Source organism: Phoenix dactylifera, chromosome 4 (genome assembly GCF_051530095.1).
Source record: "Phoenix dactylifera cultivar Ajwa chromosome 4, Ajwa_hap1_PhDact_Kaust_v1.1, whole genome shotgun sequence".
Taxonomy (NCBI): domain Eukaryota; kingdom Viridiplantae; phylum Streptophyta; class Magnoliopsida; order Arecales; family Arecaceae; genus Phoenix; species Phoenix dactylifera.
This window is the reverse complement of record NC_143193.1, coordinates 42,301,030-42,326,848: the sequence shown is the minus strand read 5'-3', so window position 1 is coordinate 42,326,848 and position 25,819 is coordinate 42,301,030. Positions and strand designations below refer to the sequence as shown.

General features: G+C 37.1%; 2 protein-coding genes across 7 annotated transcripts in view; one reads left to right on the top strand and one right to left on the bottom strand.

Moving 5' to 3' along the window:
• Window positions 1-7,985, top strand: part of GLE1 (nucleoporin GLE1-like protein) — a 50,861-nt gene extending 42,876 nt beyond the window's left edge. For 3 of the 6 annotated variants that reach the window (XM_039120944.3, XM_088719882.2, XM_088719884.2), the window contains 5 exons: window positions 1,287-1,373; window positions 5,336-5,419; window positions 6,145-6,273; window positions 7,314-7,436; window positions 7,520-7,985. In XM_039120944.3, the coding sequence (XP_038976872.3) occupies window positions 1,287-1,373; window positions 5,336-5,419; window positions 6,145-6,273; window positions 7,314-7,436; window positions 7,520-7,735 (639 nt within the window). In that variant the 3' untranslated portion in view covers window positions 7,736-7,985. The remainder of the gene's footprint in view (window positions 1-1,286; window positions 1,374-5,335; window positions 5,420-6,144; window positions 6,274-7,313; window positions 7,437-7,519) is intronic. The other 3 variants (XR_005509320.3, XR_015977179.2, XM_088719883.2) reach the window with 2 other exon arrangements.
• A 10,266-nt stretch (window positions 7,986-18,251) lies between these two features.
• LOC149767793 (aldehyde oxidase GLOX-like) lies at window positions 18,252-23,003 on the bottom strand. The gene is made up of 4 exons (XM_089930387.1): window positions 21,321-23,003; window positions 19,286-19,408; window positions 18,595-18,738; window positions 18,252-18,305 (listed from the first exon to the last, which is right to left on the bottom strand). The coding sequence occupies exons 1-4, from the start codon at window positions 23,001-23,003 to the stop codon at window positions 18,252-18,254; spliced, it is 2,004 nt and encodes a 667-aa protein (XP_089786513.1).
• Window positions 23,004-25,819: the final 2,816 nt, after the last annotated feature.

The following is a 25,819-nucleotide window of genomic DNA, read 5'->3' as shown; positions in this document are numbered from 1 at the left end:
ATACAAATCCAAGTTTTGGTCTACCATGCATTTTCTTAAGTTTAAGTTGCTTCTTAGAAGTAAAAGTTGTCAAAAAAAAAAGATTTTGGTTCAGTCACAATCTCTGGATAAATATATATTCTGCGCATATGTTTCCTCCTTAAGTAGGTCAGAATATAACTTGAACTAGCTATTCTACTAGAGGTTTAAAAAATAAGACTGAAAGAGTCAAGCTTCAAGCAAAAGAAAGAAATAAATAAGTGATTGGACCTAATGATGCTAAATGTTGTGAAATTTCGGGGGTCTAGATGTTGATCTGCACTTCAATTGGTTGAAATGGCTAATTAGACATCAGATATCAAGAGTTTTAAATTTTGAAAGCCTTGTTTTGTGCTTATATTTTGAGTAGTTCGACATTTGTGAGAATGTCTTCTTTTCTTATGTTATTTGAATGCATTATGCCACCTAGTTTTGCAATCTTGACACTATCCAGGCCCTCATGGGGCCCGAGTCAATTGATTGAGTCCAGCACATTATATGATGAACTCTGGGGTACAACTATTGGATTTAAAGTGGCAAGGCTCGTACTGCAACATCACACCATGTGGGCTATGTACTGTTAATATATTCTTGCTTGTCAAGTGTCCTGCCCTTTTATAATATTTGGTCCATGTTGGCATGTTCCTACTTGCTGTCTTATTACCTTTATCCACCACCTTTGGTGGTATGCTTCAATGCCCCTTGTAAATATCTCAGGGCTATGCCTATATTTGGTGAAACCTAGCTGGGTCTCTGAAGCTCAATGGAACCTACATTGACACTTCAACAAATACCCTGGTTAGAACTCAGAACCATGGTCACCTTCAAAGTTCACATCTTCACATGATGCATCAAGCAAAATGCAAAAGCACTTAATGGCCTTTGAGCTTGCAATTTGCTTATGTATTATACTGAACATGAATGAATATGTACTGCTCTTAAAACATATACTTGTAAAGAAGACCTTGTCAAGTTTATCCTACATTTCGGGTATAAATGGGTCAACTAACCAATTGCTTATCTTAAGCAAGTAAAGAAAAACCATGTATGATCTGACTTTTTATACAACCCAAGTAAGGCAATTTTAACTGGATATGTAGGCACCCAGTAAACAAAGTCTTACTTTATTAGGAATTATTTATCACTTGAAATTGTTCATACATGAATACTAATAACTTAAATTTAATTACCACTTATGTGATGCATGTTGCTTGTTACAATATAATCAGTAATTTGTTTTTTCAACTAATATTTAATATTGTTTATAGGTTGTCTCTTTATGTGGAAACCCAGTTGGAAGTTTTGACCGCACTGCTTTTGCTTGTAGCCATGTCATTCTCCTTGTTACATCACAGGTTTCACTCTTCCTTACTCTGATTTACATAATTAGTAATTAGGAAATCTTAAGTCTGCTAAATTCTTTATCATCCTTGAATTCTTTAAATTATATTCAATTAATAGTAGGATATTTCATTGCGTTTGTATCAACTACTTTTGTTTCTTTTCTTTCCTGTGATAGGTATTGTCCTCTTTTTGGCTGCCCAATAGGATGTATACTCTTTTTTAGTATTATAAAGCAAAGTTCTGGACATCTTGTATTGATCCCTTTCTGTAATATTCTTATGTAAACATATGTCATTTTTTCATGTTAGGCCTGTTCTCTCCATCATTGTTACATAGACATGCATGAAGATGATTGTGACGGATTTTCAATTAGATACTCTTGAAACTATGTAAGGCTTATTTGACCTGTTGGATCTCTAAGGATCCTTGACTAATGGAACCATTTGATTCATAATTTGTCTCATCAGGACAAACTGATGCTTACCTAATGCTAGCACGGTGCTGAAGAGTTTAGTTCTTCAAACTTCTATATGATAGAAAAACAAGCAACTTTTTTGAGATTAACATAATTCATAGTTCTGGAGTTCTTTTTTGGAGATATCCTAAAGCCAACTTGAATCTGTAAGCATTCTTGCATATGGTTGGCAGAGCCATTTGAATCATACTTCACCTCACTCAAACCATGGTCAGCGGAATCGTCTTGAACTGCCCGGTTTGGGTCGTCCCGAGCCAACCTCCGGTAGACCGAGACAGTTCTGGCAACGAAAATGAGACCGGCGACAGAGAAAGAGAAGAAGGAAAAAGAGGAAAGAGAGAGAGAGAGAGAGAGAGAGAGAGAGAGAGAGAGAAAGCGAGAGGAAGGTGGAGGCTGGCCAACGGAGGTCGAAGAGTTGCCACATGGAGGCGGCGGAGGTCGAGGAGCCACAGTAGAGGGGCTCCACCTCTGAGCCCCTGTTTCGAAGGAAAACAGGGGACCAGAGCTGGAGCCCCTCCGCAGCAGCAGTTCTCCGGCCTCTTCCTCCTCCTCGTGGCAGTTCTCCGGCCCTCCGTTGGCTCTCCACCGGCCTCCCTCGGCCTTCCCCTTGTCTCGCTTTTTCTCTCTCCTGTTCTCCCTCTTCCCCGCCTCTTCTACTTTGTTGGTACAAGCCTAATACGACACAGCGCCGGCCTGTACCGAACCGTGATGTCGGGCAACCAGTCTGGGGCCCGGTACCGGCACAAGCAGACTACTCAGGACAAATGATGATACCTAATGCTAGCATAATGCGAAAGTTAGTTTAAATCTACAGATCCCTATATGCTGGAAACATAAATGAAAGTGACGGTTCTGAGGTTAGCATAATTTATAATTCTAGAGATCTCCTAACTAAAGTCTCTCAATATTATCAAACATGTCGTGCAAGTGCCATTTGCTGCATATTTTTACATTAGCATATAATTAATGCTTGAGGAAGAGTATTTAAGCTCATTGTATTTGTGTCAACGAAATGTATTAAAATCACACATGCAACATCCTTGATATTGGTGCTTTCCACGATGATGAGCTCGAAGAATTGAATTTTTTTACATTATTGAAATTGAGGGGGGTGGAGGCAGGACCATGAATTGAAAAACAAGTGCTGACATTAGATCTAGTTTTTCTTCTTTTTCTTTTTACTAGTTTGTTTCAATCAGCTAACATCATGGCTGATACTTTAGGCTGGAGTGGTATAAGATGGTTCATTTTCACATTAGTTATTTACTTATTTCCTTCCTGTAACAAGTCGGCAATCCACTCTATCCATGTATTCTTCTATCAAAGCATACTTAGTAACAGTGATTTGAGTGATAATAAAGATGATAATGCTAGTGAAATTTAAGAAATATTATTTCTCGTAGCAGTGGCATATGCAGGGTGACAAGTCTAATGTTGTCTTTTATGCAGCGCTTTTGGAGAGCTACAATCAACTTGTGAGAGCACCTGGAATGGGAACTTGGATGCAATAACATTACATATAAAATATGCCTCAAATTTATGTCATTTAATGAAGACTCATTGTTTTCCAATGGATTCTCTGCTTATTGTTCAAAATATTCATCCAAACCCTGCCTCACAATTTGGTGCTGTTTTGATTTGCACTATCAGAGATAAACCACGTTAACCAAGCCCAGTAAGAAAACAACAGAATAGAATTATAGAAATTATAGAATTATGGCATTTTTTGTTGAAAATAAATGTATTCCTTTTCCAAAGATGCAAAAGTAAAACTTTTGAACTGAAATTGATTTTATCAAAGGAAGAACTTACAGTGCTTTTCTTTTTTATTCTTTTCATTTTTCTCAAGTACAAAAGTATGTTTAACTAAAGGATTCAACTTTATAAGAATATACTTTTGTGGAAGATTTCTCATTTTGGAGTGGTATAAATATATAACATAAAAACATAGAGAACATTCTTCACAAATTCCTCAAAATCATAAGTGGTTCCCAGTTGCACCAGCAATTCTCTTGTAATAAAACACAAACATCTGGAAAACATCTACGTGGTTTTTGCATGACCTGCGCTCTTTGCATACTGCACTCGTCCATGTGATCCAAATGAAGACGCCTCAAAAGACAAAGCTCATGCCTTCTGTTCTTTGTGCCTGTATCTGATGGTGCAAGATGTTTGCTTTTATATTAAACCAACGATTAGTGACTATTTGCATTCAATAATTTGTCCTCCAACTGACCAAGTACTCTTGCATAGACCTCCCAAAGGACATTGAAACATCTTATATGAATCCATTTACATTAGCCAGGTGCTCATATGCACACTGCCTGCACATAACTGATTCTATATAGCATGTACATCTTTTGCTGATGCAGCACAGTCCACCCAGTAGGCTTCACCCCGTGATGGTCTGCTGGAAACATAACATTAGCATATATAAATATACTATATTAGGTTATGGCACAAAGTAGATGAGCTAGACAGTATTGACTATGATACATTAATATATCCCCAGTAAGTGAGCTTGCTTGTGATATATTTTTTGATTGATATCTCATAAAACTTTCATCAATTCAAATAAATACAAAGTATGATTTTTGGAAAAATTATAGTTCTGTATTTTTTGTCGAAAGCAATTTTAGATTGCACCATTTAATTGAAATATAATATTAATTTATCTTAAATCATCTTTATCCATGACAGATGATTTTTAACAAAAATCTAACCCATATTGGTAGGTTCCGGATGTAGAGTTATTTTAAAGTTGTTAGATCTGGCAGATGGTTAAATGAAAGGCCACTTTCAATTTCAATTTGCTTTATACTGGTTGATTTAATTAGAGACCCACAATTTTGGTAGAAAAATCCATTAATCCATGTTTATTGAAAATGTTTGAGTTTTGCTTTATTTAAAGAAAAAATTCAATTTGCAAAACTAAAAATTCCCTCATAATTTCTTTGTTTAAAACTTTAGCACCAAAAGCAAATCAATATGACATATTGCTGCAAAATAATGGTAGTTCTATTTGGTGCACCTTGGAATGCTCCTGACCACCATAGTTACAATGAGTTGGAAAAAAGTTCAATACGTGTCGACTGGTTTGAATATAAGATATTGGCCATGCATACATATCATGAGAATGATTGGTTTGCATTACCTGGTTGTTTTGGCACATTACATTTATCCATAACATATTTGAGGTAAAAATCGTATTGTCCACCCTGAGTGATAATAAGTAAATTTGCTTGTGTTTGTCCTGTTTTGCATTCTAATTTGCAAATCATTATCTATTTTCTCTATATGTTGGAAACTTCATTACACACTTTGACCCGTGGTGTTAGTAGAGGTAGGAAATATTTGCTGCCAAAAGTCTTAGATTTCTAGTTGCCTATTGGTAAATATTGGTTGCAAATAGATGTTAAATTCATTATTTTGTTATCACATGTTATTATGCATATTAGCATTTCAAGTACATGAACTGACTATTTGGATCATCCTCAGATCCCAGTTACAATGGATTTTGTTCTGGCTGAGTTCCACAAAGCTTGCATTTACACTGTTCCAAAGCATCTGCAGAGTTCAAATGTGAGGCCAGCTATTGTTTTTCTAACTGTAATTTATCTACTTTATATTGCATTAGTTCTTAGATGGTGTACGTTTTAACTAACAACTATAGACAAAACAATAAAGTTGTATTCCAACTTTCGGCATTCTACTTATTTTTTTCAAATGATGCTTATGCTTTTCTTCAGTATTCAAAAAGAAAAAGCATTTAATAATACTAATTTCTTAATCATCACGTAAAGGTTATTTGAGAAAACAATAATTCGATTTAACTGCATTTGCAGTTAATAATGTAATCAATTTTAACAACTGGTAGGCTATTTTATCTTATTGCAGACTCCAATAACATTATATAGATTTACTATGAAACTTATTTTGTGTTAAAGCACAAGTTTATCAAGTGGTTCCACATCTTTGAGAGCGATCAATCAAACAAGACAATAGGTATGATTAGCCTTCTCAAGTGACTCTGAAATCTAGATAGTACTATTCTTTTATGGAAGATATAAACAAACTAATAATGGAGGATTATCCAAATATAATTTGGATAATTGCAACAGATTAATGGTTTCAGTGAATTTTAGAAGCATGATGAAAGTCTTTTATTGCACAAATCTGACTTCATACTATACAAAATACAACTATTCCATTTTTTATATTTGAGAATTATATTTAATGTATTAGTTAAATCTTCTAGTAGCATGAATTTTTGAAAGATTTTTTAGTCAATTTCTTACTCATTTCAGCCAGCACTGGGAACCAGAGAATACTTGAAAATGATTGGTTACCGTGAAGAAGATGGGAAGATTGAAAGCTCTCAAAGTTACCTGAATCGCGTCAGGTCTTATATGAAATTATATGCTGCACTCATTCAGGTCTCTATATTTATTTCTCCTATTCCTGGATGCTAATGGTGTCAAACAAAATAGTACTGTAGAATTACAATAATACTACTAAATTATTTTAGAAATTTGCATGTGTATTTTCTCTAGGGCCATAAATACCTCAATCAACACCCTCCCAAAATGTCTACCAGATCATTATCTGACAAATTCTCTCCTCCAACCATAAGCATCTCTTAAAACCATAGCTGCCACCTTCCAAATGGAACTAGGAAGCAGTATGTAAGAGTGAAGGGAAATGCTATGGCTAGACAAATTTGTTGAAGTAAGGAACAGGAAATAATGACAAAATAGGAGAAAACAGTGAGAAACATGAGAAAGAAAAAGGGGAATTCTTTAGCTCCAGTATTTTCTTGCTGGTCTGGACAACTAATACAATTATTTGATTGAGTTCTACCAGTTTTCTAAAGCATCACCCCTTTTTTATTGGGGAAGGGAAGAAGGTGGTGCAATTAGGGAACTAAATAGATAGAGTAGGAAATTCATTTCTGGTTAACTGTGCTTAAATATTGCCCATAAATCATGCATCTCAATGCAATGCCTTTTCTACCTTCACTCTCTCATGAACAAATTGTCCCCTTAATTGCAATAATAGCAATATATTAAGAATGAAAGAAAAATGTCAAAAGCTAGGAAATTCGAAAATAGTATTATTTCTATTTTATTTGATATTTGCAGTGTTACATTTTGATACATGTTCGACATAATTGTTAAACATCACAAGTGTTGGCCCAACTGAACTTAGAAGGATATTAGTGTAGAGGGAGATATTGGTCAAGCTACCAGTGTTGTTCAGATCATGTTCTGAGGCACTTTTGCATTTTAGTAAGAGCAAAATCATGGTAGTGGAGCCTCGCCATTCAATCTGGTTAACCTAGAAATTTTGCTTTGACTGCTATTAATTCCAAGGATCCATTCCTGTTACGAAGGATTGGTTTATATTAGATGTTCATGAGATACCCTATGAATGTACCAGTATCCAACACGAAAATGCCATTTTTGTGTCTTGGCAGACAGAGGTTGAAGGTATCAGAAATCCTCATGGCCTAAAAGAAGGATGGGCATGGCTTGCAATGTTTCTGAATGCACTTCCTGCTAACGAATACACTGCTGCTGCTTTGGAGTCCTTCCTAAAGGTTAATCTGGCTTCTTGACTCTCCCATATTCGCTGCATACTTTGCTGCGCTTCTCATAGCTAAATTAGCTTTTACGTTATCAGATGGCAGGCTTTGCTCTATTTAGGAGATACAAATCTCAGTTTCTGAAGATACTGGATGTCATCTCCCGTAGCTTTTTGCCTGCTCTGAAGAAACGAGATCAAAACAAGGGTGATATTGCACTAGGACTTGAACAATATTTGGATGAGAAAATTTACTTAAAGGAGCCAGAAGGGTGGCGCCTTCAGACCTCATCGCTATCAAGAGAGTGGAAATGACCAGCATCTCTCACCACCTTCGAAGATGTTCTCGAGGTATATGACTTAAAATAACCGGAATTGTGGTGCCTACAAACCTCAGAACTGTCGAGAGAGCATAAGCAGGACTGACATTGTATTCGAAGATGTTATTATAAATCTTGCACCGTTCAGGCAATTTTTTTATTAAAATGCTGAGATGAAATCTGGCTTTGTATGAATACTTGCAAACCTTTTACAAAAGCAGGTAATCTTGTCCTTTTTTTTTCCACTAGTGTTTGTTGCCGTTTGCATCTAAGATTAGTATTTATCTTTTCTGTATTTATATTCCAATCCTCGAAATATATTCTTGATCAAAGAAATCAATGTTGATAAGGTCAAAAGTGACCATTATTCTTGCCATGTAATTGCTATCGTAAGAGAAAAACTATGGACTATCATTCGTCATATCAATGGGATTAACAACACTTTGTTGCTCAATTTAACCTTTGATTGAAAATTTATTTGGAACTATAAATAATAGTCATAATCTATTGGATGCAGAAGTTTTATATGGAATTGAATTCTTTCTAGTACTTGAGATGTGCATGCATGCATGAATATATATACCAAAGATTTTTGGCATAGAATAAAATTTTAGAAACACTATGGCACCCCTTCAAAAAAAAGAAGAAAAGAAAAAGATTAGCAAAGATTGGGTGGTAAAATGCGTCTTCATGAATGTGTTCAAAAGTTATTTGACATATTACTTTTTTGGTCTAAATAAGTTTAACTTTTGAAATGAGCCCTAAATTTTGGGAGGACACTGGACTCTAGTTATGCACGTACACTCCCCTAGAAAGCCCAACTTAAGAGTAGTTTCCTCCTTGGACTCCTTGAAGTCCTGCAGACTTAAGTCTCTTTAAAAAACTCTAATTTGGTTTAAATCTGTAAACGAAAATCTAACTATGATTAGGGTTGTGGGAATTAATGAATTGGAAAATATACTTAAAATCATATAGGTTAGGATGTACATTCATGCATGCATGCATGCAAATGTATAACTACATGCACACCCATGCGCATGAGCACGAACACGCATTAGTTTAAATATTTGCCTGCACGCACATACCAAACCAAGGAATAGCCATCACTTGATTTTTGAAATTAAGAATTAGTATCATCAATGGCTCCCACTCTTTGTTGTGATTATCTGAGTGTTATAACTATTTCTTCAAGATCTTCTATGTGAGTCGTTTGCTATTTTTGAGCATTATAATATTAATGCTTTCTGATGGTTTCATTACCATCGTCTTTTTCAAAATAACAGCAAAGTTTGTTATTTTAACGTTAGCTGATGTTATTAACGCAGTTTGGTAATAGTACCTTCCTAGTAGCCGGTAACCCATGGTATGTAGGATAATATTAGCTAATAGCTTTGACATTCTCCCCTCTCAAGCATTTGCACCGTTAAAAGTTTTCTTTTGGTGGAGATAGTACATTGAAGTCGGATCGTAATAAGAAGTAATTCAGTATGATGTTGTTGGAATTTGTAGTGGAAGTCTCCTACATATAACTCGTACATAGGGGGTTCTATTGTAAGATTAAAGTTTCGATTCAGTGTTCCCCTAAGAGCACATTAAATTATATGGTAAAGACAAATTATGGCTCCAAGAGGTACACGGATTAAAAATTATTGTGTGATGGTGATAACGAATCATAAGTTAAAATACTCGGTGCGTCGCAGCTAATGGAACTGTAAACTGAAGGTGTTTGAAACTTCTGACAAAGAAAGACTTACACCTTTCTCTGCCTGCAGGCAGTGGCGTTCAGCCACCCAGCGAAGCTGGCTGTCATATGTAGTCCAATGAGCCATTTAGCAAGCAAGCTTCTGATGGAAACATTGTGTGATTGGATACTGATCCGAATTATTCCACCATATCTAATCTATGCTGTTGGAAATCAGAGTATGATGCACCAAAAAATTGCTATTGGTGATAATTTCAATTAATTAAAAACTTAATACAAAACCTTTTTTTCAAAATCAATTGGTAGTAGTAAGTTTTCTTGGATTGAGGTGTGTGATGCACATTGCTCTAAAAACGTGATTCGCCCTTTACGTATGGATTTGAGGCAATCTTGTCTTCAAAGTACAACAACCCGGCTCAACTTGATCCTCCTCTAACGAGCACAATCGCTGGAGATGCTTGATCCAAATGACTCCTTTAGATGCCCAAAAAAGAAAAGGATATAAGCAGAAAATTGAATAATTGAAGAATTTTGTATGTGGAAGAAACTCTTGAAAGGAGACAGAGCACTAGTGAATGAGAGAGAGAGAGAGATCGGGAATTGTGTTTGATTGATACCAAATGTTGATCCAGAGCCTATTTATAGACTCTGTCCGATGACCGACAAGACGTGTTTCCGAGATACGTGATGTTTCAGAAACATCGCATCCCATTTAGAAAACAACGTTTTTTTCTAAAGAGTCGCGACTCTTCTGAAAAAAGCATTAAAAAAAAATAAGTATATTAAAGTATTTAAACCAACTAAAATTTAGAGGATAAGGCTGGTTTTTTTTAAAAAAATAAATCTTTTCATAAATTTTAAACTCAAGCAATCCCAACAAAAGATTTAAATTTAGAAAAAAATAAAAAAGGACATCTCATCAACTTATATTGTGCAATGGGTGAGATGTCCTGGAGACTTGAACTTTACTTAGTGTTGACAGTATCCATCTAAAGGAACCATAGAGGATTAGACCTTGAACTAGGTACTTTATCTCATATTTCTACTTATCACATACACAATACAGATCAATCAGGTCTTTGTACGGTCAGCAATATTTAAAGGCCTTGCACTTAGTACCTTGATTTTTTATAAAAATTTGTTAGAATTAGCCCAAACCTCTAATTGCGGCCTATACTACAATTCGTGCATAGGTAAGTAATCCAAAGATATTTGTAACCTAATACCCTATAGTATTTCTGTCTTGGACTTATTAAGAGTATAATTAAACCTTTCCAATATAATTTTGTCACTGATAAGAGGTATCATAGGGATAAGAGGAGATATACTCCGAAAAAATTTACTCTAACACTATCACTCAATTAGCTTTGTTTCTACTATTTTGAACCTCCTTTATAGGATCTCCAATTACAAAGGTTGGGTATCCTCTATCGGTGAATAAATAGTGGGCTTAAGCCCCATCCCCTCAATGATTCTAGGACTCCTCTTCTAGAAAACTCTTGGTTATTTATCTGCAAATTTTTATTTAGAATTGACAAATTTCAAGAAAATGACATTATATTTTTTGAGTTATCTTATAAATTTATGATGAATCCGGGTATGTCGGTTCATCTTTTTATTAGTATTCTTTTGATTTATCAATTCTATCACAACCTTATTATCACAGTAGATTGATATGGCCGGAACTGGCTTATATACTAAAGATAGCTTTGAGATAAGATTTTTAATCCACTTCACCTCAATACAGGTGGTATCCAAAGCAATCAACTCAATCTCCATAGTGTTCTAAGATATAATAGTTTGTCTGGATGATCCCCAAGCAACAACAGTAGCATTGAGAAAAAAGAGATATCTGGTAGTTGATTTAAGGTCAAGAGAATCAGTAATCCACTTTGTATTACTGTAACCCTCAACTTCCTTGAGGTATCTAGTATAAAAGAGAGATAGATCAAGGGTTCTCTTAAGATATCATAAAACCCTCTCAACAGCTGATCAATGAGATTGATTTGGATTTTGAGTATATCTACTTAGTCTCCCTATAGCATAGAAAATATCTGGTCTTGTCCTGTTTGCCACATATAGGAGAAAACTTATGATTTGAGGGTATTTAATTTGATCAACTGGTTCATTTAAATTATTTTTGAGATGAATACTTGGATTATAAGGAGTGGATGTAGATTTTTGATCAGAATAACCAAACTTTTAAATAATTTTCTCGATGGAATGAGCAAAGGAGAGAGCTACTCCTTCAAGAGATCTGATCAGCGTCATCTGTAGGGTGATATTTCACATCAAAGTGATTGGAAAGAAATTATTTGATTTCTGATATAATTTTAAGAGAAGTGTCAAAGATCAGAATACCATCAGCGTGTAAACAAAAGGATCACACAATCATCGTTGATGATTTTGGAATGCATACACTTGTCATGATCATTGATGGAGAAACCAAAGAAAAGGATGGTTCTATCAAACTTTTGATGCCATTTTTGAGGTCCCTGATTTAGATCATATAAAGACCTAACAAGTTTGCAAACTTTATTTTCTTGCCCGTTTACAATGAATCCTTCAAGTTGTTCCATGTAGATATTTTCATCTAGATCTCCATTTAGGAATGCAGTCTCTACATCCATTTGATGAATGATCAACTTATAGTTGGAAGTAATCACAAGAAGAGTTCTAAGGGTAGAGATTCTAGCTTTAGGAGAACAGGTATCAAAATAATTTAAATCTTTTTCTGGTTATACTCCTTAGCTACTAATCTAGCTTTATACTTTTCTATAAATCTATCAGGTCAAAGCTTCCTGTGGAATACCCACTTACAACCTAATGGTTTACTATCTCGAGGAAGATCAGTTATGATCCAAGTCTGTTTTTGGATAATTGAGTTGAATTCAAAATTAATGGCTTTTTTTCAGAAAGAGACATCAGGTGAAGACATTGCCTTTGTAAACATGGAAGGTTCACCTTTAACCAGAAAAGTAAAGAAACCTTCACCAAGGTTCTTTTCTTTTCAAGTCCCTATGCTCCTTTTAGGTTCCAAAGGTTTATGATCAGGATTAGAGCTCTTTCTCTTTCTAGAATTACAACGAACCTCTAATTCAACAAGTTTGGGATTAGAAGATAGATCAGATTGAATTTAATTAGATTTTTGGTTTCTAAAAGAAAAAATATTTTCAAAATACATAGCATCTCTAGCCTCGATGAGAGTGTTATTAGATATGTCACTTATCTAGAAATTTATTATAAGGAATCTATTTGTGCTACTATCTAAGGAATACCCTACAAAGATTGTATCTATGGTTGTAGGTTCAATTTTTCTTTTCTTAGGTTCAGGTATACCTGCTTTAGCTAAGAACTCCGACACTTTTAGGTAATCTAATCTAGGTGTTCTACCCTTCTAGGGTTCAAAAGATATCTTATTACTATCCTTAATCTATTTAGGATGCAACAGGCTACTAAAAGAGTTTTTCCCATAAGTTCTCGGGCGCACCTAAACTGATTAACATTTAATTAACCATATCTATTAGGGTACGATTCTTCCATTCTGCTACACCGTTTGACTGCGGAGAGTAAGAAAGACCAACGTCATGAATGATATCATGCTCTTGACAGAATAGCACCAATTTATTCAAGGATTTTTTCAGTTTGCGTTTCAACTTCAACCTTATATATTTTAAATTTATCTAAGACTTTATTTTTAGATTTGATTAGATATGTATAACAATACCAGAAGAAATCATCAATGAATATTACAAAATAATGATTTCTTCTTTGAGTTGAAATTTTGGTAGAGTCACACACATCACTATAAATTAAATTAAGAAAGTTAGAACTTCTATTAATAGATTTGAAAAGTTTTTGGGTACTTTTGGCTTGAACACAAATTCCATATTTGATCTATTTATCCAACTAGATCTTAGGCATCGAATTCAAGTTAGTCATGTGATGGATCCAATCAAAATTCACATTACTTAGCCTACCATGTCAAACATTAAAGGATTCAAGATTTAAAACAATAGGATGATCTTTATTAGAATCTTTACGAATTGCGCTCAATTTGAATAGACCTTCAGATACAAAGCCTTTTCCAACAAACTCGTTATTACGAGTACTTACAAGCTTATTAGATTCCAAGACAATCTTGTAGCCTCTGGATACAAGAAGAGATCCATTGATGAGGTTCCTCCTAACATTGGAGATGAACAACACTTCGTAAAGGATTAGAGTTTTTTTAGATGTCATCTTCAGGTCAACTCATCCTTTATCTAACACTTGTGCTGAGGAGTCGTTTTCAAGCATTAAACCTCCTCCACTTGATTCCTAAAAGGTAGAGAATCAGGGGCGGTCAAACTAAGCATGCACATTAGCTCCATAATCAAGCCATTAATCACAAGAAGAATGGACAAGAAATACTAAAGGGCTTGGACTTTCTAATCCGAAGGAAGATCCAAAACCATTTTCAACCATGTTCACTTGAGGTTTAGGTGATTCTTTCTTCCAAGTTTCAGTCTTCCTATGGTATAAATCATTCGTCATGATATGTTCGCTCGCATACGAAGCAGAAGGTCTCCTTTCTTTTTGGCCTCTGATTTGGACAGTTTTGGCTTCTAGGAGTTTGGAGGAAGATACAAGGTTGAAAGGATTCTAAGATTTTTTTCTTATAGGTTTCATTTGATTCAGTCAAATTGATTTAGTATCCAAAATCAAATTTAGGCTTATGCCTATGCTCTTTTTCAATCCTGACAGAGTTTATAACCTTTGATAGAGTTAAGTCACCATACTTATGACTTAATTCACGAGAATAATTCAACCAAGATGTAGGGCAAAAATCAACCAAGTCTTGGACTCTAATACTCTATAAAGGGCAATACAATCTTAGGTTTTAAAATAAATGCAATAAAGGGCAACAATAACAATAAAATTAAATAACTACACTAAGAGAGATATAACAAGTATAAAAATTTTGTAATTTCTAGATATTTTTCAAAGCAGCAACAATTGAAATTTTGAAAAAAATAATAATAATATGCACCATTCTTAAAGCAGCAGTAATTTTTACACAATTTTCAAAAGATATAGAAAATTTCTGCATAGGTTTTTACAATATAGAAAATTCTGCAGAATATAATTCGCACAAAATTTAAAGCTATAAAAATTCTGCGCAGATCGTAAAGCTGCGGTAATTTTCTATACATATTTCTTTTATTCTGTACAAATTTTAAGCACTATTTTAAAGCTGCAGAAAATTCTGCAAAGATTTTAAATGTGTAGAAAATTCTTATATAATTTTTAAAGTTGCAAAAAACTATTTGCACTAATTTCAAAGCAATATGGCTTTCTTAAAAATAATTTTAGTAAAGAAAGCAACTTTTTAATGAAGTTAAGGCTTTCCAATTCTATACAATTATATTAAATTTAATTTTATGCTATCAAATTAAATTTGATAAATAATCAAATAGCAATTTCTAGTATGATCAAAAATTAATGTTATTAGACTATTGGAAATCAAAGTATGATGCACCTAGAAATTGCTATTTGTGATACAAAATAATGAGTCAAAATTAAAAAAATAATACAATTTTTTTTTTCAAAATGAATATTAGTAAGCTTGTCTGAATCGAGGCGTGTGATCGACACTATGCTAAAACGTGATTCGTTCCTTACATGAGTATCTACGACGATCTTGTCTCCAAGGTATGACAACCATGCTTAGCTCGATCCTCCTCTTACCAAAACAATTGTTGAAGAGGCTTGATCTAGATGATTCTTTCAAATGCCTAGAAAAGAAAAAGATAGAAAACAAAAAATTGAAGAATGAAAGAACTTTGTTTGTGAAAGAAACTATCAAGAGGTGACAGAGCAATAGTGAAAGAGAAAGAGAGAGAAATCAGAAATTGTGTTTGATTGATCCTGGATGCTGGATCGAGAGCCTATTTATAGACTCTATGATGACCGATAAGACACTGAGTTTTCAAGGTATGTGATGTTTTAGAAATATCATATTCCTGTCAGAAATCAACATTCCTTTCCAAAAAGTAACAACTTTTCTGAAAGAAACATTTGAAAAAATATATTTTAAAGTATTTAAACCAACTAAAATTTAAGGAACAAGCCTGGTTTATTTTTTAAAAAAATTTAAATCTTTTTATAAATTTAAAACTCGAACACATGCAAGGGATTCAGCAACGCTGGTGCTGATGCTCTTAACTCTCTGATTGGCAGTGGTTTAGATTGATAACAAGCTATCGAATGTGAATGTAAATCTAAAATAATTTCATCATGTCCATCTTTTCTTTTTTTTCCTTTTCCTTTTCTTTTTGGAATTATACTGTAGCAATCAAACATAATGGATATAAAAGATTTTGGTTTCTTGCTACATTCTAGCAAGTGGTAAGAAACAACTAGAATGCGGCCCTCTCCGCCTACTCCTTATGTCGATAATCGCATATTCTCCTTCTCCACTTTCCTCCTTCGCCTTTCAGTATTTTCTTGTTCCACCGGCTCTCTATGCTGGCTCGAGTCCAAAAGTATTAACGTTAGAATATTATATACGACGAGAAAGAGGAGTTTCTTGAGCTTTCTTACTATTAAGATATGTGAGAGTTGAGAAAGAGGAGTCTCTCTTGAGTTTTGAGAGAAATTTTTTTTTAAGAAGACGCCTTCTACAATATGGATAATTATAATTAAAAGTCCAATTATATGTGTGAGCTTCTTCCATTAAGATAATAGAGATAAATTGTTTATTTTTTATTACGTTTGACCATTAAACAACCAATTATTGATCTTCTTTAACATTATAAAAGATATAATAATATATATTGCCATAGAAATTTTATAATATAACTAATAACTATACATTTTTATTTATTACTGACATTTATGATTGCTATTGTTATATCAAAATTAAAATATTATAAAATAATCATAGCTATTTACAAAATTAGATATTACATGTTATATTATATTACATTATTATAACCATATATACTTATACTTGTGATTTTATTATATAACATTACAATATTATACATTAAACAACTAATATAATACTAGAATGTAATACCATATAATTATAAAATTTGATTATATTATAAGTCTTCTTACACCATTAAAACATAGTAATATGTTTGAATGGATATATTACACTATTAATGTGTTATTATATCATAAGATTTAATTCATTCTATGAAAATATATCACATGATATATAAATTAATACATTATCACAATAAATTTATCATTTTATTGTCATATCATAATGATTTATATATATATATATTAGAATTATATATAATATTTATTGTAAAAATATTGTGTTGTATTGTGTAACTATTATGATTCATAATGGGAATTATGATCATTCCTTATGATTTCTTTATTATTATAACAATATGGTTATTACTATCATATGATAATTAGAATATTCTAGTAAGTATTATAAGATACTAATGATGACTATAATTGTAATATTAACATTAAGGTAATAAATAATAATTTTGCTATCTTTATAATTGTAAGAATGACAGTAATATTATTATTTTGTGATTATTATAAAATTATAAAATTTTTAAAGCGTTATATTTTGATAAATATTTTATATCGTTATCATAATGTATAATAATAAATTAAGATGATAATAACATAGTATAATAATAATAATACTATTTTTTATTGTATGTATTATTATAATATTTTTTTAGTGCTCCCATATTTTGCAAGAGGAGCATGACACAGAAGTGGCAGCCACTCCAATCAAGAGTTGGAGGCTAGGAGTGAAGGATACAAAAGTGCGTCTTTACTTTCTTTTGATTTGGCAGGTTGGACCCACGTTAGAGCTATATAAAATGTCATTTTTACCCAAAAAAATACAGAAGTGCGTACGGCCAACTTTGGCAACACGAGCTTCTACACCAAAAGCCCCAAAAGATCTGTAGGCAACCAGACACCTATAATTAACCATTTGCAAATTGCAAGTTCCTTGCTGCAAGTGCAATTTGCAGGTTTCCCAGTTTCAAGCAATCTTGCCGCCCTAAATCAAACAGGACTGGTTGGACCGTGATATAAATTTTTCTCAGTAATTTTTTTTATTTTTTGATAAAACTCAATATAATATACTTTATCCTTGCAATAAAAAAAAGGCATATAACCCACACTACAGGAATAGTAACTTTTATCGGCATTTTTCATAGCCTTTACCGACGCTAATAAGCATCGGTACAAATCCTGTCGACGCCAGAACAAGTGTCGTAAATACGTCGGCGATACCTAAGTGGGAAAGATTTTTGCCGATGCTAACAGAAAGCGTCGGCAAAACTCGAGATTTACCGACGCTTTAATAAACATCGGTGTAAGTAGTTTTGCCGACGCAAACACGCGTCGGCATAAACTACTATTTGGGTGTGCCGGCATAGTTGCGTGGGTTTTTGCCGATGCTTATAAACGTCGGCGCATATAAGTTTTACCGACGCTTTGAACGAGTTGGCAAAAGCTTGCGTGGTGCTTTTTGCCGACCCTTTAAAAGCGTTGGCGAAAGCATGCCAGACCGTGCCAAAGCTGGTTTGTAGCAATGCTTTAAAGTGTCGAGAGTGGATTTTTTTAAAAAATATATATATTAGAAAAAACACATGTATATCATAAATCAACATTTACATCAATATGAACATGTATTACATTTACATCAACACAAATATTCAGATCATTCAAAATATTCATATTGTCATATATGATTAATAAGTTTAGAATTACAATGTGCTTTGAAAAATATAAGAAAGATACATATAAAACTCCTTAAATAATAGTCTAAAAAGTATCAGGGACCGAATTCAGCACCATTATCTCTACGAGCTGTTGAAGTATCAGAAATCTACAAAAAAAATGAAAAACTTTAGAAGTTAGGAATATGAAAATCATTAACTCAAATATATATAATTATGTAAAGTCATCAAATATATATAGTTATTTATCTGAGGAGGAAGAAATCGTTGTAACATAAATGAAATATACTCAAGCTGAGACTGCAAAGTTTGTTGGTTCTGCTTGAGCTCCGTTAACTCTGTCTGATGGAGATCCTTCATATCTTCAATTGTTGCGTGAAGTCTACTAATTTCTGCATTGCTACTACCTTTTCCAGCATTTCTTGTATACATGCTCACCGCAGACAATTGAGTGAGGATAACTCCAATGCCATAATGCTCTGGGCCCAATAATTCAGCGATCACTTGAGCTTCGACGTGACTGGTCACGTCGGATGATGATGACTCCCCGACGTGATCTAAAATAAGAGTTGTTGCCCTGTCCTATATCTCTCAAAAGAAAAAGTCATATTAATATATGCCAATAATAGAACTAATAAAAATATCGTTGAAAGATTCAAAGATGAATACATACAATTATATCTCTTGACTCCTCCCGAACAAAACTGCCATCTCGGTGGGTGCGAGTCATTTTATAAAACTCCATCTTACCAGGCTCCCTCCTATTATCATCCATCTACAATAAAAAGTATATTGGCAAGCTAGTTATCATGACACATGTTATATAATAGAACAGTTTAAAATAGTTTCAAAGAGTTTCAAAAATACTTACGAATTCAGCTCTACGTCGAACATAACTCATCGAGCCTGAAGTATGAGAAACAGTCTGAGAGACTCGTGCAGCTCTACCAATGTTGGAATATATCTTTCCAAAAAAGAAAAATAATATAAATTTGTAATCTAAATTATTAGTAAATATAATCTAAGGTATTGAAAAAATATACACAACCTGAGCTTTCTCGGAAAATCAATAGTGGACAAGCTCCCTCCACTGATAAGGGATTACATCAGGAGGACAAATGTGGGTAACCTCCTCTTCTGTCATACCATCGTGCTTCCATTCCGCCTTTAACTTGGCCCTATATTCTTCCCACTTGCGGTTGACGGATTTCAACACCCAATCATGGCTCTCTTTAGTGAGCAAAAACTTTTTCTACACCAAAGTAATTAAAGAATGTTATAACAATGTTAAATCAAAAAATAAAATTATGATAGTAAGCAAATTCAATTCTTTACCTTAATAACTTTAAGAAGCTCAACCTTATATTTCATTCCATTTTATATTGTTGAGCGGATATAACTGACCCTTCCGCGCAACTAATGCTAGAAAAATCGATAAAATGCTTGCAACCCTCTTGATGGGCTGCCCTAGTTCATTGCAATGGACCACGATTTTCTCATCCTCGCATAGGCTCCACACATCCCATGCTCGAGTAGATCCTCGTGTCCTCCTCACTCCCCCCAGTCCATCTATAAAAATAAAATAAAATATCCATTAATTAAAACATTAAAGGCAAATAATTTAATATAATTAGATTGTAAGAAAAATTAATATATAAAATGTAAATCAAATTACCCTGGATGTGCATGTCATCCATGTCTGAACAATCAGCAGGTGGCATGTGCTCAGACTGAGACTCGTGCTGAGTATGGAACTCATGCTGAGAATGGGACTCGTGCTGTTGGGGCTCGTCAGGTTGCTGGGACCGTAAGGACTAATCGGAAGAAGATCTCACGGATGTGTGCTGAAACTCAATATCTCTAAATCGTTTTTCTCACGGCATGTTGTTACCTAGTATACACAAAAAGAAGCAATATTAGTTAAATAATAAATAAAATCTAAATGAATTGCTAATTAATTAAATGAATAGAAGTAATTTTTTTCTTACCATTAAGAAACTTAAGTGGCACATTCAACATTCGTCCTAACCAAACTCGTAGTATTCAGTTCATCAATTTTAATAGTAACAATAAACTTCTATTAGAAGATTCCAAACAAGTATTCTATAGCATACTTCCATAGCATTACTCAAATTCAAGAAATGCAGTAATACCCGGTAGAAACAGATAGAAACTGTCACCAAAACCGTTAATTTCATAAGCACTCTACAAATTCCTTCTAAAATAAGCATTCAGCATACGAATCATTAAGATGTAAAGCTTCATTTTTGTAACCTATCTTTGCCTCTAAAAATCTTTTGAATTACCTCTTTCTCAAGTGGAGGGAGATGGGGTTGGCCGGTCGGCGCCGCAGAGAAGGGAGGAGGAGAGGAGGATGCGGACAATCGCTCGACGCCAGAGAGGAGGGAGGAGGAGAGGAGCTTGTCGTCGGACGTCGCTCGGCGCTAGAGAAGACAAGGGTCGGTTGCTCGTCGTCGAAGAGAAAGGAGGAGGAGAGGAGCTAGGGCTTGATCGATTAGGATGCAAAATGAGGAGAAGGGGGCCGGCCGCTTGGTTTTGTTGTTAATTTGACCGACGCTTATACGCGTCATCTTAGACATGTGAGTACGTCGACGCTAATAAGCGTCGTCTATTACTGACGCTTTTTAAAAAAGTGTCGGCTTTTTCTATAGAATTACGACGACGCTTTTATGCGTTGTCTATTCTTTAGAATTACCGACGCTTAATTAAAGCATCGGCAAATTTTAGCGCGGTACCGTTTTTTCCCGACGCTTCTTCCTAGGAAAAAAAGCATTGGAAAAGGCCGATTTTCCTGTAGTGCCATATACATACTTCAATTTCTTGACCCTGCTATTGGTGCAAATTAATCATTAACCAACAGCCTAATTTAATGTCAAATTTATAACTTTATCATCGCATTCACTCCAATTGAGTTTATACTCCCAAAGAAAAAAAAGGGGAAATTACTCTAAGATGATTCAACTCACCCAAAGACTAATACTCCGCAAGAGAAGAGAAGAACAGAGAAAATTAGAAATTTTCTATCCACTGGACATTTACAACGGCACAGTAAAAACTAAATAAATTACACGTAATGAAAGAGCCAGAAAGCTCACGAAGAACCTATATATATCCAACCCCTTTCATTCATGGATAAACCTCACCCATTCGGACTTGCTAGGTATCCCTCCATTAACCACGGTAAGCAAGTAATACCCAGAAGGAGCAACAACAGGAGATGGTGGAGCCTTGAGAACGGCATGCGTCCGGCCACTTACGTCCCTCACCATACTTCTGCACTCAAGCTTCAGCATCCTCTGGTTCATGGACAACGAGTGCGTTGCAAAGGGCGGCGCGTAAGCATAAAACTCCACCACATCAGCTGGCTTCCTCTCAAGCTCAAACCATACACCGAACTCCTCTCCATACGTAATCCCATCACTTCCATGATCACACTGGATCGACAAGTTCCAAGGCCTCTTATCGTCGAAGAACCGCCCCATGTAGTAAGGAGTGAAGGCCTCCACCCTCAGCTCGGTTGGATAGGCGACGCCGAAGGTGTATAGTCGATATGGATTACTTCCTGCCACCAAAATCCTCCCATCTGGGAGAACAATAGCTGAAGAGTGGTACATTCTTGCTATCCCGGTAGAGTTTAGCACGGAGAACCTGTTCCCCAGGCTCTCCTTGGGCTCGTACAGGTAAGGGTTGTAGGAAGCTGTCGTGGCCATCTGCCACCCGGCGCACCCTTGCTTCGCCCCATTGATGATGAGGATATGGCCGGTGGGGAGGATCAGCATGTCGTTCATGACCCGCGGCCCGGGCATCTCCTCCATCGCCCACTCGGGGTTCTCGTCGGTGATCACCAACCTACCGCACGAGCTCAGGGCATCCAAAAACTGACCCCCCTTCGCCGCCCGGGGCGCTCCGGCGACGGCGCCCCCGCATACCATAACCTCCACCTTGCGGAACCCGTCTTCGTGCTCCAATGGGAGCATCACCGACGACCCCGTGCTCGGGTAGTTCCGCGCCCCGTCCCCAGGGATCCGAGGAAAGTTCTTGACGACCTGGTGCCGGTGGTAGTCGAAGAGTATCGAATCGCGGTTGGCAAAGATGAATAGATTGCCGTCGGAAGAGACGTGCACGAAGGGATATAAATTGTTGCCCTTATCCACCATCCGATCACGAGTCCGGCGCAGGAACGGCAGCTCGAAGGCGCCTTCTTCTTTCTCCGAGGACCTGGGAAGGAACTCATAGCTGAAGGCGTCGAGGCCGCCGACGATGACAACTCGGTCCTCCTCCGGGAGGATGTGGTTCGTCGCGTACCACCGGTTAGCTGCGAGCAATTTCTCCGACTCGATCCACTCGCAACGGCGGTCGGAGCAAGGGTTGAAGTACCGAACTTTCCGAGAGCCGTTGCCGAAGCCGCCGGTCTGGGCGAGGGTGCCATTCCCGAGGAAGGCGCCGGAGGAGCACCAGGTGTCGGTCTCGATGACGAGGGGTCGGATCGTGTTGGTGGCGATGTCGTACTCGACGGAGTGAGCCCAGCAGGAGGGCTCGTAGCCGCGGTCGTCGCACCGCTTGCCGGAGGGGCGGAGGCGGTACTGCGAGGGCCCGGCGCTGGTCTGGTCGAACATGATGACGGTGTTGCGATGGGTCAGGGTCATGTGCATGGCCACCACGCCGGAGTTGTTGAGGAGAAGCTCCCACTTCCCTCCTTTCCCTCCTCCTTCAGCTCGAGCACCACCAAGAGCGCACCACCACTCCATTAACACAAGCAAGAGGATACTGGCTGCTGCTTTTCTCATGGTGGTACTGGTACAGACTCGACCATGGATCGCCACCATCTTTAATTCTTAGAGACGGAGAGAGATGGGGTCCGATTACGAACGGTACGTGTAGGGAGACTCTTATAGGGGAATAATGTTGCAATGTGAACCGAAGGTGATTCTGGGGAAGAGAAGGGAAGGTTTCTTTCCGTTGTTGGAGATTCAGGCCCCTTTCACGCTCACCCAAAGACGGTTTGCTGCCGAGGCTTTCGCGGGAACCTTTCGTGAGCGCAATGCTTTCCTACTAATTATTATGGATGAGAATGCGTCACGCACGGGAAACTGAGACGAGATCAGAGCCGCCCATTTTAGGGCAAATGGAGGAGATGAACGGTGTGTTAGGAAATAATTTGCAACCGTGCACGTTTATATTAATTAGGTCAATCAAAGCTCGGACAATTTTGGTATTTTGGCTCGTTTATGAGCACTTGACTGCTCGCCTGCAATGTATTTATATGAGATTTAATTTGTTTGATGTGGTGAAAAAATCCAGATAGCTATCAAATAATTGTTTTGGCATGATTTTTAATTTAATGTACTAATGGCCGCTAGATTCGTTCCACCTGAGGCCATCTACATGCACGCGCCTGGATGGAGGTGTACGTAGGCTTGACGCATGATTTACATCAAAAAATAGAGCAATATTTCATCATGAAGTTGATGAACATATACATGGATACGGGAATATGTTTCACACAAAAAAAAATTTGTTATAAATTTTTTTTAATTAGATTTTTAGTGGGAAACTTAACAAAGGAATAAATAATTTTTTTGTTGATGATAAATTTTATGCATGAGGTATTTCTTCCTTTTTAAAGGTTCCTTTTATTTAACAATTTTTTTGATTCTAATAACGTTTGTTGGAGGCTGATCTATATCGGACAATGTGCTCATTGCTCAGGAATTCTTGTCTGATCTTCAAAGGGAGCTAAGGCGGAGGAGCCTAATGGGCATCAAGTTAGATATGGAGATGGTGTAGGATAGAATGAGATAGGACTTTGGGGCTCTTTCGTTGGAGTGCTTTGGATTCCACCCTCTCTGGATCAGATGGATTCAAGGCTATATTCACTCCCTGTCCTTTGCATTATTGATGAATGGCTCCCTATCATAGATTTTTATGTCATCAGTGGGCCTTAGATAGGGATGCCCCTTGTCACCAGTACTGCTGTTCATTGTTAGTGCGGATTATCTATCTAGGGCACTCCGGCTAGCTGCAGATAGGCAGGAGGTGGAGGCCTACAGGCCAGCGCCGAACGCGACTCAGATCTTCCACTTGCTGTTTGCGGACAACTGCTTGTTGCTGGCCCGGGCAACGAAGAGATCGGCCTAGGTGTTATAGAAAGTGCTAGAGGAGTACTATGGGGCTTCTGGTCAGCAGGTCAACCTAGCAAAATCAACTATCTGCTTCAGCCCGAAGGTTTGAAGAAGTCTATAGGCAACCATTATGGAGATCTTGGAAATTGGGGAGCAGGAGGGTATTTTGAGGTATCTGGGGAATCCGATCACTAGCTGACGCCTTTGCAGGGAGATTATCTTCCTTTGGAGCAGAGCATTAGGAGGAGGATGGAGGGTTGGCAGACAAGCACCTTGTCCATGATCGGGAGGATCACTCTGGTGAGGTCAGTACTCTGTTCAAATCTAGTTTATCTCTGGTCCTATACCTTGGTACCCACCGGAGTACTACAACACATTGAGCACCTCTTCAGGAATTTCATCTGGCGGAGGCAGGGGAGTAGCAGTGGTGTACACCTAGTGGCATGGGACACGGTTTGCCAGCCAACTAGCTGTGACGGATTGGAGATCCACTCCTTAGACGAGCGGCAGGAGATCTTCGCCACTAGGTTGGCAGTCAGATCTATTCTGAAGCCAGCAAGTCTATAGGGATCCCTGATGCGAGCCAAGTATGGGGACCCGGTAGATCCGCTAGCATTCTGCGTGGGCGGCGCAGTTCCTTCATCTGGTGGGAGATTTGTTTCTGTGGTCCTATGGTGCTTTCGAAGATCAGATGGGAGATTTGTGACGGGCGAGCGATGGATGTCTTAGGAGACCATTGGCTGGTTGACCTACCGTTATGTAGGTAGCCTACTTTGTTCGACCCCAGGGGGCTAGAGGGCTGCAATGTTAGCAACCTACTTTTCCTAGGTTAGCGGAGATGGGATGAGGACCTTGTTCAACGGGTCTTTGGCGAGCAGCTCGTTGAGCGGGTTCTAACGGTGCTGGTCCCGAGAGTGATGCTGAGGATAGGAGGGTGTGGGGAAGGATGGGCAGGCCAAAGGTGAGGTCCAGGGACCTATTGGCGTTGGTTAGGAGGATGTTGGCCCGGGAGATTGAGGGAGGTTAGATCTGGCGATTATGCATCCACCCCTGTGTGGCTTTATTTATGTGGAAGGTGGCGTGGGGATGCCTACCTACCAGAGGAGTGCTGGCCCGGCGTAGGATTAGTATTGCTCCAGATGTTGGGCCTGTCTGGAGGTAGAAGAGTTCATCTTCCATATTCTTTTTGTCTATCAAAGGGCTACTCAGAGTTGGGAGTGTGCCGCAGCTTCCTTCGGGCTGATGTAGAGGTGGACATCGACAGAGGAGTTTCTGACCTTTCTATGAGATTCCTCCTAGAGGTCGGTCCTCATAGAGCAGAAGATTAGGGCAACCTATTTGGCTTATCACTATTGGCTAGATAGGAATGCCCGAGTCTTTGAGGATAAAGTCGCGCATTCGAGACTGGTGGTAGACCGAGCCCTTATTCATACAGCGAAGGTCCTTAGTATTATTGCATCGTCATCCCTTGGGTTAGCCAGAGAAATATAGGGCTCTCCCTTCGCTCTTATAGCACCTAG